Raw genomic sequence first — 14802 nt, forward strand, 5'->3', positions numbered from 1 at the left:
AAGAGTCTTTGAGAGCCTATTACTATCAGTAGCCATTGAACCTCTTGTGCCTGCCCTGCCATTCAGTGAATTTGCTATTGGGTAATGCAGTATTGAAAGAGGCCCTTTGGCACAATTTAGATTAGATTAATTTAGCTTTATTTGCCACAAATATATTGAAACACAAGAAATACTTGATTTTCCATGGGGGGTGTGGGGTGGAGGCTGATGCTTTCTGCTGGAACAAGTGGGGAGAGGGGGAGGGCTGATGGTTTGCTGGTGCTTGTGCATGGGGAGGAGATGCTTTGGGATTTCTAACGTTCTTTCTTTTTCGTGGGTATCTGTAAAGAGTGAGGATTTCAGGTTGTAGATTGTATACATTCTCTAACATTAAATTGAACCATTGAACACAGTTGGAGTTCACATGGAGCAGCCAGCAAGTGTCTCCATGCATACGGCGCCAACATATCATGTCTCCTAACCCTGACCACAACCTATGTTTTCATCCAGGAAACTGGGGCACCCAGATGAAACCCACATGTTCATGGGGGAGAACATACTAACTCCTTACAGTCAGTGGTGGGAATGAACCCAGATCAGTGATTGTTGGTGCTCTAAAGCGATTGCAGTAGCCACTATGCTACCGTGCTGAATAAGATGTTCATCTAAGTTAATCCCACTGTATGCTTGTACACATATCGCTCTAAACCAGAGGCTCCCAACCATTTTTACGCCATGAACAAACACCGTTAAGCAAGGGGGTCAGTGGACTCCAGGTTGGAAACCCATGCTCGAACCCTTTCCTGTCCAAGTGTTTTGAGGTCATAAGACTGTTAATGGGAAGTTTCTTCCTTAGAAACTTCCTGAGGCTGCAGAAAAATGTCAAATTTTAAAAATATGTCATAATTATCAAAGGATATTTGATCAAAATGGGTTTGATAGAAAAAGTTTGCTCACTAGTAATGGATAAGTGAGGGACATGGAAGATTGAGGAAGTGAGGGACATAGGTCATAGCACAGAACTCTATTACTCATTCAAGCTCTCCCTCTTACCCCTTCTCTTCTCCTCATTGCCCATTTAGTGCCCTTCCTTCCCTTCTCTCATAGTCCTCTCTCCTCTCTTATGAGATTCTTCCTTCAGCCCTTCCACCTATCACTTCCCCACTTCTCATGACATCCCCCTGACCTGATTTCGCCTATCACCTGCCGGCTTGTACTCCTTCCCTCACCCTACTCCCACCATGTTATTCTGCGTTCAGCCCACTTCCTTTCCAATCCTAATGGAAGGTCTCTGATCGAAATGTTGACTGTTTATTCCCCTCCATAGATGCTGCCTGACCAACTGAGTTACATCAGTACTTTCTATGTGATGCTTGAGATTTTCAGCATCTACAGAATCTCTGCTGCTGAAAATCTCAAGCAACACATTATCCACAATGGGCTTTGGCCCAACATCAGTATAAACAAAGCTGTTTTTTCTCAGCTCATTCCAGCTGTCTGTGTTTGGTGCATATCCTTCGAAACCTTTCCTATCCATGGATTTCATTGTTGCAAGGGTGCTTCATACTTTTGCATAGTACTGTATTTGTAAACACGGAGCAGGGAGCGAGTTTGAAAATCTGGTGGGAGCAAAGGACGTTGGAAATTGCGAGGGTGGAGTGCCGCAGGAGGGGTGTGAGAGAGGTGGCACAGAAGGCGTGCCAAGGGCAGGGGTTGCTGCGGGTGCAGACATACTCACGCCTGAGGCACCAAGCACGGTCAATTGGTTTACTGATCACTACAGAGTGTTTTTCTGATGCTTCCCATTCCTTCCCCTCTCCCTTCCCCTTCTCCCAACCATGATTCCCCTCTCCCTGCCTCCTTCCCACCTTCTGTCCACAATAGAGACCCATATCAGAATCAGGTTTATCATCACTCACATATGTCGTGAAATTTGTTCTTTTTTGCGGTAGCGGTGCAGTGCAACACACGCAGAATGCTGGAGGAACACAGCCGGTTAGGCTGCAGCTGTGGAAAAGAGTAAGCAATCAACATTTCAGGCCAAGACCCTTCTTCAGGATTGGAACAGAAGGGTCTTGGCCCAAAATGTCAACTGTTTACTTTTTTCCATAGATGCTGCCTGGCCTGCCGAGGTCCTCCAGCATTTTGTGTGTGTTGCTTCAGATTTCCAGCATCTGTAGACTTCCTTGCCTTTGTAGATTACTATAGAACTGTACAAATGTCTCAGGCACCCTTGCTATCTATATGCACTGAAGACTTTTACAGAGTCGGGTGCCTCGTACTAACGAAGAACCAGAGCAGGTGATCCTGAGGCAAGTCAAAGACTATGGGAGCTTCTTCACGCAGAGTTTGCCATTAAAGCCATTCCCTTCCTCAATAAGCACCTTCACCCTTTCCTCCAATTCCTTCCAACACCAAAATTTATCAAAGGAAAATGGCACTGACGTAAAAGTTCAGGCACTATTTGGCATCCAGCAACAGACTTCCTTTCCCTGGGGAAAATAGACCATCTCTCCTCTCTATGCTCCTTATGCTCTGTAACATTACAGAGACTGAAAATTATGATTATGATGGGCAAGTTTTTATTTTTACAGGGACATTTTGGGTGTCTGGAATGCGCTGCCTGGGTGCTGGTAGAAGCAGGCACATGAGGGCTTTCAGAGTTGTTTTGATAGGTTCACGAATGTGAGGAAAATGGAAGGAAATAGACATTATGCGGGCAGAAGAGATTTATTTACTAATTTAATTGGATCGGCACAACATTGTGATCTGAAAGATCTGGTCCTGTGCTGTGCTGTTCTGCATTCTGTGTTCTACAAGGTCCAAAAAGAGAAAACAAGTTAGTTTTCAGTACCAGTTCAGAAGGGATGAGTAGTACAAAGGGAATATCTCTGATATGGTGAGACCAAAGTGAATTCATGGTTAGACTGGAGCAGATTGTATTACTTGCTTTCATAATGCGTTGATAAGAGTATAATTGAGGGACATGCCTGGCAGAACAGACTAATCAAAAATGAAAAACTGACCCAAAATGATGAAACGCTGAAATGACGCCTAAACACACAGAAAATGCTGGAGGAATTCAGCAGGTCACACAGCATCTATGGAAATGAATAAACAGTCGATGTTTTGGGCCAAGACCCTTCTTCAGGACTGGGAAGGAAGGGGGAAGACACCGAAATAAAATGCTGGGGGGAGGGGAAGGAGAATAGCTGGAAGGTGATAGGTGAAGCCAGGGATGTAGGGAAGTTAAAGGGCTGGGGAGGAAGGAATCTGATAAGAGAGGAGAGTGGACCATAGGAGAAAGGGAAGGTGGAGGGTATCCAAGGGGAGATGATAGGCAGGTGAGAAGAGGTAAGAGGCCATTGTGGGGAATAGATGAAGAGGGGCAGGGGAGGGGATTCTTCTTACTGGAAGGAGAAATCAGTACTTATGCCATCAGGTTGGAGATTACCCAGATGAAATATAAGGTGTTGCTCCTCCACCCTGAGGGTGGCGTCATCATGGCACAAGAGGAGGCCATGGATCAACATGTTGGAATGGGAATTGGAATAATAATCTTTGGCCATCAGGAAGTTCTGCTTTTGCTGGATGGAGCAGAGGTGCTCGAGGAAGTGGCCCCCGAAATGACTCCTCCTTATTCCCCTTAAGAACGAATAAACCAATTACCCAAAGTTGGAGAAGTCACCATGGAGACTGGATTTTGTTCTACTTGGCAGTAATGCTCCTTGTGTTTCTATTTCTTAGGCTGGTACAGAGGATACTCTCTGAAAAACAGATCTGTGAAGGTAAGTCTTACTCTCTGTTTCATATAGTGATATTGTCTTAACTATTTCAGAATCAGAATCTGATTTATTATTATTAACTTCTGTGAAGTGAAATTTCATGTTTTGTAGCAGTTCAGCGCAGACATAAAAATTACTATAAATTACAAAAATAAATAAATGGTGCAAAATAAAAGAATAGTATGGTAGTGTTTATGGACCATTCACTAATCCGATGGTAAGAAGCTGTTTCTAAATGGTGAAGTGTGGTCTTCAGTCTCCAGAACCTCCTTCCTCTGATGGAGCTGGCTGAGTCTACAATCTTCTGCAGCCTTTTGCAATCCTGTGCAGAATGCTCTCCGCCACATATCTATGGAAATTTGTAAGAGTCTTTGGAAACATACCAAATCTCAAACAGCTAGGTGGAGCCGTTATCCTTTCATGATTTCATCAGTGGGCCCAGGATAGACCCTCAGAGATGTTGATGCCCAGGAACTTGAATCTTCTCAGCCTTTTGAAAATTCTGAGGGATAAAGTAGAATTGAAGTGAAGTGTAAGGACCCATAAAACCAGAAAACTATAAGACATAGAAGCAGAATTATGCCATTGAGCTCATTGGGCCTGCAATGCTATTCCTACATGGCGATCAACCTCCATTTTAAATATACTCACTGATCTGGCCTCCGTAGCCATCTGGCAATGAACCCCACAGACTCATCACCCTCTAGCCAAAGAAATTCCGCTTAATTTCTGTTCTAAAGGGATGTCTTTCTATTCCGAGATTGTGCCCTCTGGTTCGATATACCCATAATGTAAGAAACATGTTCTCCATGTCCACTTTAATTCAGCCTTAATATATAGGAAAAGAATGTGGCCATTTGGCCCATCAAGTCTGTTCCACAATTTTACGAGGGGTGATTGATAAGTTCGTGGCCTAAGGTAGAAGGAGTCAATTTTAGAAAACCTAGCACATTTATTTTTCCTACATTCACACATTTAGTCCAGCGGTCATGGAGCATACGGATCCCTTCTTTGTAGAAGTTGGCATCTTGGACCTCCAGAAAGTGGTCCACAGCAGGGGTGATTGATAAGTTTGTGGCCTAAGGTAGAAGGAGATGAGTTATTAACTTCAAACTTTCTGCATTTTCACTTAAAGAATTGAACTGCACGTGCATGTAACAAGAGCTGTATAACTCATCTCCTTCTACCTAAGGCCACAAACTTATCAGTCGCCCCTGCTGTGGACCACCTGGAGATCCAAGACGCTCTTGTTACATGCACGTGCAGTTCAACTCTTTGAGTAAAAATGCAGAAAGTTTGAAGTTAACAACTCATCCCCTTCTACCTTAGGCCACAAACTTATCAATCACCCCTGCTGTGGACCTCTTCTACAAAGAAGGGATCCGTATGCTCCACGACCGCTGGACTAAGTGTGTAAATGTAGGAGGGGACTATGTTGAAAAATAAATGTGCTAGGTTTTCTAAAATTGACTCCTTCTATCTTCGGCCACAAACTTATCAATCACCCCTCGTATCATGGCTGGTCTAATTTTCCTCTCAGCCCGAATTTCCTGCCTTCTCCCCGTATCCCTTCAAGCCCTGACCAAGCAAGAATCTATCAACCTTTGCCTTAAATATACATTAAGACTTGGCCTCCACAGCTGCCTGTGGCAAAGAACTCCACAGATTCACCACTCTCTAGCTAAAGAAATTCCTCCCATCTCCGTTCTAAAAGGACAATTCTCTAGTCTCAGGCTGTGTCTTCTGGTTGTAGACTCTCCCACCATAGGAAGCATCCTCTCCACACCCACTCTATCAAGGCCTTTCACCAATCGATAGGTTTCAATGAGGTCACCATTCATTTTTCTGAGTCCCAGTGAATACAGGCCCAGAGCCATCAGATGCTCTTCATATGACAAAGCTATTCAATCCTGGAATCACTTTTGTGAGCCTCCTTTGAACCGTCTCCAATTTCAGCACATCCTTTCTGAGATAAGGGGCCCAAACCTGCTCATGATACTCTAAGTGAGGCCTCACCAGTGCTTTATAAAGCTTCAACGTTACATCCTTGCTTTTATATTCTAGTACTCTTGAAATGAATGCTAACATTGCATTTGCCTTCTCACCAAAGGCTCAACATGTGAATTAAACTTTAGGGAATCCTGCACAAGGACTCCCAAGTCCCTTTGCACCTCAGTTTTTTGTATCTTCTCTCCATTTAAAAAATAGTCAACCCTTTCATTCCTTCTCCCAAAGTGGATGACCATACACTTTCCGACACTGTTTTCCATCTGCCATTTCATTTCCCATTCTCCTAATCTAAGTCCTTCTGTAGCCTCTGTACTTCTTCAAACTTCGTGCCCCGCTAGACATCTTCATATCGTCTGCAAACTTTGCAAAAAAACCATCAATTCCATCATCCAAATCATTGACATATAACGTAAAAAGAATTGGTCCCAACACAGACCCATGTAGAACACTATTGGTTACCAGCAGCCAGTCAGAAAAGGCTCCCTTCATTCCTAATCTTTGCCTTCTGCCAATCAGCCATTGCTTTACCCATACCAGAATCTTTTCTGTAATACCATGGGTTCGAGGAAGTTATATGGATGGCGGGATGGAGATACATCTCTACCAAAGGAGGGGTAGGGTGCTCCTTCCTTCTGCTGGTCTGCAGGTCACCCTTGGGCAAGGTGAGACACCAGCTTAGCCCCTCCCCACTAAGCAGGATCACATGAAGCCATGGGAGCAGGTGGTGGATGGTCGTATGAGCAGCTGGTGCATATCACAAGCCCTGGTTATGGGACCACTGATGCCAGGCAGACAACATCTGAAGAGTATTAATGATGACTGGGGTCACCTGTCTTGTAAAGACACTGCCCAGAAGAAGGCAATGGCAAACTTGCAAAGTCATGGACCATGATCGCCCACATCATGAATGAATGAGTATTCAATTGATACCAATGAGACCCACCTCACTCTAAGTCTTCCAAACTCCAGTGAGTGCCAACCCAGAGCCATCAAATGCTTCTCGGACATTAACCCTTTCATTTCTGGGGTCATTTTTTGACCCAGCTGATAGCCCCTCAATAGGAACTTCAGGGTGAAAATTCAGCAGGTTAGAAATTCATCCATAATTGCATGCACAAGGCAATTAATAAATTTATCTGTAGATGCTGTGCTCTGCTTGTGATAGATTGTTTTATTGAATTAATTGAAACTAAGCTTCAGATGCAAAGTACAGTACCCGTAAAAGCTGCCTGACCTGCCAAGTGTTTTCAATATTTCCTGTTCGCAGATTTCTAGTATAGCATCTGTATTTTGTTTTGCTTTACAATGCCCAGTTTCTATTTTATTGAATATTTAATGCATGTAACTGGGAATAAATCTCAGCTTACTTTTAATTTCCTTAGGAATGGTGTTAAATCTTTTAGTTCTATATTTCCAATAAGCATACTGAACTCCCTCTGAGATTTTCTAAATTCAAAGTCGCACACACAAAATGCTGGAGGAACTCAGCAGATCAGGCAGCATCTATAGAAGTGAATGAACAGTTGATGTTTTGGGCTGAAACCCTTTAGCAGGACTGGAAAGGAAGGGAAGATGCCAGAACAAAAAGGTGTGGGGAGGGGAAGGAGGAAACCTGGCCGGTGATAGGTGTAGCCAGGTCAGTGGGAAAGGTCATGGGCTGGGGAGGAAGGAATCTGATAGGAGAGGAGAGTGGACCATGGGAGAAAGGGAAGGAGGAGGTGACCCAGGGGGAAGTGATAGGCAGGTGAAGACAGGTTAAAGTCCAGAATGGGGAATAGAAGAAGTGGGGAGGGGGAGGGAAAAACTCTTTACTGGAAGGAGAAATCGATATTTATGCCATCAGGTTGGAGGCTACCCAGACCAAATATAAGGTGTCGCTCCTCCACCCTGAGTGTGGCCTCATTTGGCACAAGAGGAGGCAATGATTGGCCATGTTGGAATGGGAATGGGAATTAAAATGTTTGGCCACCGGGAGATTCCACTTTTGGCGGATAGAGCGGAGGTGCTCAATCCAAAGTTCAAAAATTCAAGGTTTTTGTAGAGTAATAGCGATAATCAGAATCAGTTTTTTTTTATCACTGACTTATATGATGTGAAGTTTGTTGTGTGGCAACATTGAAGTGCAAAATTACTCCCAAGTAATGACATAAAATTAATATAAATAATAACAATAAATAAATTGTGCCTTCTGCCCCTTTCTCTCACAGCCCTGATAAGGGTCTCAGCCTGAAACTTTGGCTGTTTATTCCCTTCTGTAGATGCCACGTGACTTTTTGAGTTCCTGCAGCACTTTGTGTGTGTTGCTCAAGATTTCCAGCATCTGTGCATCTCTTGTGCTTATGACATGGAACAAAGTAGTGTGTCACGTAGTGAAATATTTCTTTTTTAATGCTTTTAAAATGCCTTGTATCCTCCATGTCTGCATTTCAATGCTACGGTGAAAGTAAAACAATGTTCTCTCTCCACAGGGAATATTTCCTGCCTCTGTCATTCACGTCAAAAATGCAGCCGTTGAAATCAGACGGTAAGCTTCTTAGCTTGCTCAAAGCATTTTGAATTAACAATTCTGTCTGGGTGGATCTGATTTTGACTTTGGGCTGTCACAATGCTTGCCAAGGCTAATTTTACAGGAGACCATGGCTTAAGCAGAACATAAGGATTACAGACAAATGGTCATTTCATTTCACTTTGCCTTTCAATGACTAATCTGATCTCGTCCTCTGGTACACTTTCTAAACTTGTCCTCGTGGCTCACAATGTCCCATAAACTGAAAATAGCCGTAAATATATTCAGAGTTGCAGCACTCATTGTTCCTTGTTTGCTGAGAATTCTGAAGATCCACATCTCTGAGAGATGTTCCTCATCATTCCAACTTTTTTCCCTTGAAACAATACTTATTGTTCTCTAAGTGGGAAGACCATCTCTGCATCCCCTTCGGGATCTTTCGATGTTTTATTAAGATCGCCCTTCATTCTCCTTAATGCTAGTTAACATACTTTTCTTCATAGGACATCCCTTTCATCTTTGAAATCAGCCAATCAGTCACTGGGTGGCATGACTGTGCAGCTGTGTAACACTATTACAGTGCCAGTATCATGTGTTGGCGCATGGCCAAGTGGTTAAGATGTCGGTCTGGTGATCTGAAGGTTGCTAGTTTGAGCCTCAGCTGAGGCAGCGTGTTGTGTCCTTGAGCAAGGCACTTAACCACACATTGCTCTGCGATGACACCGGTGCCAAGCTGTATGGGTCCTAATGCCCTCCCCTTGGACAACATCGTGGAGAGGGGAGACTTGCAGCATGGGCAACTGCTGATCTTCCATACAACCTTGCCCAGGCCTGCGCTCTGGAAACCTTCCAAGGCGCAAATCCATGGTCTCACGAGACTAACGGATGCCTATAAAAACACGGTTTTAATTCTGGAACCATCTATACGGAAAATAGAGCCTTAAAATTAGGCACCCTCATATTAACCATTTCCGCTTTGGGAAAACTCTCTGGCTATACCCACAATCTATGCCTGTATTCATCTTGTACATGACTATCAAATCACATCTCAGCTCCTTTACTCTGAAGAGTGAGCCGTAACTCACTCACCCAGTTGTCGTAAAACATGCTCTCTTATCTGGGCAGCGTCCTGGTAAATCTCCTCTGCACCTCCTCTAAGGCTTCCTCTCCCATCAGATACCTTCTTCTCCAGCTCTTTACCTACCTGGCCTCACCTATCACCTTCCAGGTATCCTGCCCCCACCAGCTTATTCTGGCACCTTTCCCCTTCCTTTCCAATCCTGAAGAAGGGTCTCGGCCAGAAACATCGACGGTTTATTCATGTCCACGGACACTGCATGATCTGCTGAGTTCCTCCAGCGTTTTGTGTGTGTTGCTTTCCACAACATATTTTAGCTTGAAATGCTGTCAACATATGATGCTGGAAAGGAGTTTTTAAAAAAAATCTCCACTTACCTTATTACCAATCCAAATATTCTCCCTACAAACTGCTGATTATAGAGTCATAGACTTGTGCAGCATCAAAACAGGTCCTTCTGCCCAACCTATCCATGACAACAATGGTTGGTTACATTTGCCTGTCATAAACATGAGAAGGTCTGCAGATGCTGGAAATCCAAAGCAACGCGCAGAAAATGGTGGGGGATGAGTAGTCGGAGGAGATCTAGAAGGTGATAGGTGAAGCCAGGTGAGTAAGAAAGGTAAAGGACCAGAAAGGGTGGAATCTGATACGGGAGGAGAGTGGGCCATTGGAGAAAAGGATGGAGCAGGGGAGGTGATAGCCAGGTGAGAAGAGGTAAGAGGCCAGAGTGCGGAATAGAAGAAGAGGGGAGTGGGAGGGATTTTTTTACTGGAAGGAGAAATCGATATTCATGACATCACGAGGAATTCTGCAGATGCTGGAAATTCAAGCAACACACATCAAAGTTGCTGGTGAACGCAGCAGGTCAGGCAGCATCTCTAGGAAGAGGTACAGTCGACGTTTCAGGCCGAGACCCTTCGTCAGGACGGTCCTGACGAAGGGTCTCGGCCTGAAACGTCGACTGTACCTCTTCCTAGAGATGCTGCCTCACCTGCTGCGTTCACCAGCAACTTTGATTCATGCCATCAGGTGTTTTTCCTCCATCTTGAGGGTTGCCTCATCTTGGCCAATCTCTTTAATGCTGCCTGCATACTCATCATCATCATTATTTGCAATGTCCATATGACATGGACAATCATGGTCTTCCATCTGTCATTCCCTAACCATGACCATGATTGTTCTTGGCAAATTTTTCTACAGAAGTGGTTTGCCATTGTTTTTTTTTTTCTGGGCAGTGTCTTTACAAGATGGGTGACCGCAACCATTATCAATACTCTTCAGAGATTGTCGGCCCGGTGTCAGTAGTTGCATAAACAGGACTTGGAATATGCACTAGCTGCTCATACGATCATCCACCACCTGCTCCCATGGCTTTACGTCACCCTGACTGAGGGTGCTATACAGGTGCTACACCTTGCCCAAGGGTGACCTGCAGACTAGCAGAGGGACGGAGCGCCTTACACCTCCTTTGGTAGAGATGCATCTCTACTCTGCCACTCTGAGCTGTAATAGCGTCATGCTAACCGCGATGCTACTGTTATGCCCCTCGATTTCCTCAGTCCTTCCCTACATGCTTGTCTCAATGTTAAACAAGAGTTGGGCTTCAGTACTAGAATCAGGTTTATTATCACTGACGTATGTTGTGAAGTTTGTTGGTTTGCGGCAATAGCACAATGTAATACATACAAGTATTACTATAAGGTACAGTAAGAAATAGACAAAAGTATAAATATATGGCCTCTATCACCTTATTCTTTGAGTTGTTTCTTGAGAGTCTCCATTCAAAAAGCAAAAAATCTGACCTCAAAAATGCTCTTACCGTTAAAAATCACTCAAGGGAGTGCAGAGGATTAAATAAAATAATTCACCGTATGTTGGAAATTTCTTCAGTGAAACTAACATTTTTTGGAAGTTCTATCATTCCCTCCCTAAGGCTACTGATAATGGAAGGTGCATTGCTTCCTGATGCTTTTGCAGTCCAAAGGCTCTTCAGAAATGAAGAATGAGGCAGGAAATTTCTGGTCATCTTATTAAGTGTCATAAGAGCAAAGAAGTAGGAGAAACATAGTGAGAGAAACAAAGGAAAGAGAGGACTGAAATGTAGTCATGGTCTTTTCATACCAGACTGAGATACCAGAAATTCCATTGTTAACAATTCACTAATATGGTAACCAATTTCAACTAATATGGGGGAAAATTGAAACAGAAAAATATAGAGGGAACTGTACCATATACTGGTGATTTCACTGAACAATCACAATCTTGGCAGCCACTTTATTAGGTACACCAGTACACCTGCTTGTTATTGCAAATATCTAATCAGCCAATCATGTGGCAGCAACTCAATGCATAAAAGCATGCAGACATGGTCAAGAGGTTCAGTTGTTGTTCAGACCAAACATCAGAATAGGGAAGAAATGTAATCTGGGGACCTTTGACTGTGGAATGGTTGTTGGTGCCAGATGGGGTGGTTTTAATATATCAGAAACTGCTGATCTTCTGGGATTTTCATGCACAACATTCTCTTGAGTTTACAGAGAATGGTGCAAAACGCACACAAACATCCAGTGAGCGGCAGTTCTGTGGGTGAAAATAACTTGTTAATGAGAGAGGTCAGAGGGGAATGGCTAGACTGGTTCAAGCTGACAAGAAGGCAACAGCAACTCAAGTAGCCATGTGTTACAACAGTGGTGTGCGGAAGCACGTATCCGAGTATTCAACATGCCAAACCTGAAAGTGGATGGGCTACAGCAGCAGAAAGCCACAGTGCGTGTCACTCCTGTACCTAATAACATGGCCACTGAGTGTAGGTGATTATATAAAAATACAAGCAAGCATAAGAAAGTTAAAACTACAAGAAAAATATAATGAAAATCACAATTCTACAGCTAAATCCAACAAAGGCATTCCAAACATTTTATGAGTGCTAAAAATGATAAATTAATAATCATGATTAAGAAACTACTTTATGGCAATGTTCATGTTTGGCAGAGATTAAAACCATTTTTTATTAATTTTTAAGTAATCAAGAGAACATCGTTTCCACGGAGATGCCCCTGGTGCAAGAGATTACGACCACCTTGAGAGAGTGGTCGAACATCTGGAAACAGCTGTATATCGTGAGTGGACATGCTCAAATCTTGCAAAGTTGAAGTTCTGGATAAGCTGTATGTTTTGCACAAAATGTTTGAAAATTCTTTTGAAATGGTTTCTCTGCTAAGAGCAGTAGAGCACAGTAGGAGGCCCTTTGGCCCATCATGCCTGCACTGACGATGGTGTCTAAGGAAACTAATATCTGCCAGCAATTGTCTGTATCACTCCACTCCTGCCTGTTCAAGTTCAAAGTAAATTTACTATTGTACATGTGACCATGTGATTCACTTTCTTACAGGCATTTACAAGAAAATAAAGAAACACAATAGAATCAATGAAATAATTACAAAACTGACAAGCAACCGATGTGCAAAAGAAGACAAACTATACAAATATAAACAGACAAGCAAATAATTAAATATAAATAAGTAATAAATAGATGGATAGGTAGGTGGATAAATAATGCTGAGATCATGAGCTTTAACGTTCTTGAAGGTTGGTCCATAGGCTGTGGAATCACTTCCAAGTTAATGTGTCTTCAACACTGGTGTTGTCTCCCGTGGCGACAAGATAGTTGGCTTTGCCAAAGAAGTGGATTGTCTTGCCAGGATGTGTGTTAGAAATGCTGTCCATTCACCTCCAGCATTTTCTGATGGGTTCCTGTTCTTCCTTCCAGTTTAAAATAACAGTCTGGATAAGTGCATTGATGTTCCTTGTTCTGGACCAGGAGCATTAATGCCAGCAATTGTGTCAGACATTGAATCATATGTAGAACACTATAATCACAGGCTGTTTGGCCCATCTAGTTCTGTGCTGAACTATTAATCTGCCCTGTACCATCGATCTGCACTTGGACCCTTTCCACACCACCCCCATCCATGTGCTGATCCTAATTTCTCTTAAGTGTTGAAATTAAATCAACATCCACCACTTCCACTGGCAGTTCATTCCACATTCTCACTACCCTGAATGAAAACATTCCCCTCATGTTCCCTTAAGTATTTTACCTCTCAGTCTCAACCCATGACCTTTAGTTCTAGTCTCAATGCACTTCAGTGGAAAAAGCCTGCCTATATTTACCCAATGTACACCCTCATAATTTTGTATACCTCTATCAAATCTCCCCTCATTCTTCAACGCTCCAGGGAATAAAGTCTGAACCTATTCAGCCTTTCCATATAACTAAGGTTCTCAAGTCCCAGCAGCATCCATTTTTTTGCACTCTTTCAATCTTATTGACCTCATTCTTGTAGATAGGTGACCAGAGCTGCACAAAATACTCCAAATTAGACCTCGCCAATGTCTCTTACAACTTCAGCAAAACATCCCATGTTTTCTTCTCCTACATGTTTGCCATAATGTGAAATAAAATATTACAATTTTTAAAAAGTAGTGCAAAAGAGGAATAGAGTTCGTCAATTCACAATGTAGATCCATCAATGTAGAAATTGTTATTGGGTAAACGTGGATAACTCCATTCACCTCAACTCTGAACTGATTCCAAAACCAATGGACTTAATTTTAAGGACTCTACAACTCGTGTTGTCAGTGTCATTTATATACGTCATGATTAGTAGTATCGTAGGGATAGTACGCAAGGCACAGATAGATATGTCCCACAGAAGAAGTTGTTCTCAAATGGCAGTGGTAGGGAACCGTGGCTGACAAGGAAAGTTAAGGACTGCATAAAAGCCAAGGAAAGGGAATATAAGGTAGCAAAAGTGTGTGGGAAGTTGGGTGACTGGGAAGCTTTTAAAATCCAACAAACGGTAACTAAAAAAGCTGTGAGAAGGGAAAAGATGAAATATGAGGGCAAACTAGCTAATAATATAAAGCAGGATACTAAAAGTTTTTCAGTTATATGAAGAGTAAAAGGGAGGTGACAGCTGATATTGGCTAGAAAATGATGCTGGTGAGATAGTAATTGGGGGACAAAGAAATGGCAGAAGTACTTAATAAGTACTTTGCATCAGTCTTCACTGTGGAAGATACTCGCAGTGTGCCAGAGGTCAATGAGTGTCAGGGAGCAGGAGTGAGTGCCATTGCTATTGCAAAGGAAAAAGTGCCAGGCAAACTGAAAGGATTTAAGGTGGAGAAGTCATCTGGACCAGATGGACGACATTCCAGAGTCCTGAGGGAGGTTGCATTGGTGATGATCTTTCAAGATTCACTTGATTCTGGCATGGTCCTGGAGGATTGGAAGATTGCAAATGTCACTCTGCTCTTTCAGGAGGAGGAAGGCAAAAGAAAGGAAATTTTAGGCCAGTTAGCCTAATCTCAATGGTTGGGAAAGAGTTGGAGTCTATTATTAAGCATGAAGTTTTGGAGTACTTGGAGACTAATGATTA

The 14802-nt window shown here is 43.0% G+C and overlaps 1 protein-coding gene across 2 annotated transcripts in view; it reads left to right on the forward strand.

Moving 5' to 3' along the window:
- Nucleotides 1-14802, forward strand: part of LOC134345844 (dedicator of cytokinesis protein 2-like) — a 1258793-nt gene that overhangs the window by 136490 nt on the left and 1107501 nt on the right. For both annotated transcript variants that reach the window (XM_063047144.1, XM_063047146.1), the window contains 3 exons: nucleotides 3727-3767; nucleotides 8243-8298; nucleotides 12384-12480. In XM_063047144.1, the coding sequence (XP_062903214.1) occupies nucleotides 3727-3767; nucleotides 8243-8298; nucleotides 12384-12480 (194 nt within the window). The remainder of the gene's footprint in view (nucleotides 1-3726; nucleotides 3768-8242; nucleotides 8299-12383; nucleotides 12481-14802) is intronic.

Source organism: Mobula hypostoma, chromosome 4, assembly GCF_963921235.1.
Source record: "Mobula hypostoma chromosome 4, sMobHyp1.1, whole genome shotgun sequence".
In the NCBI taxonomy this organism is placed as follows: domain Eukaryota; kingdom Metazoa; phylum Chordata; class Chondrichthyes; order Myliobatiformes; family Myliobatidae; genus Mobula; species Mobula hypostoma.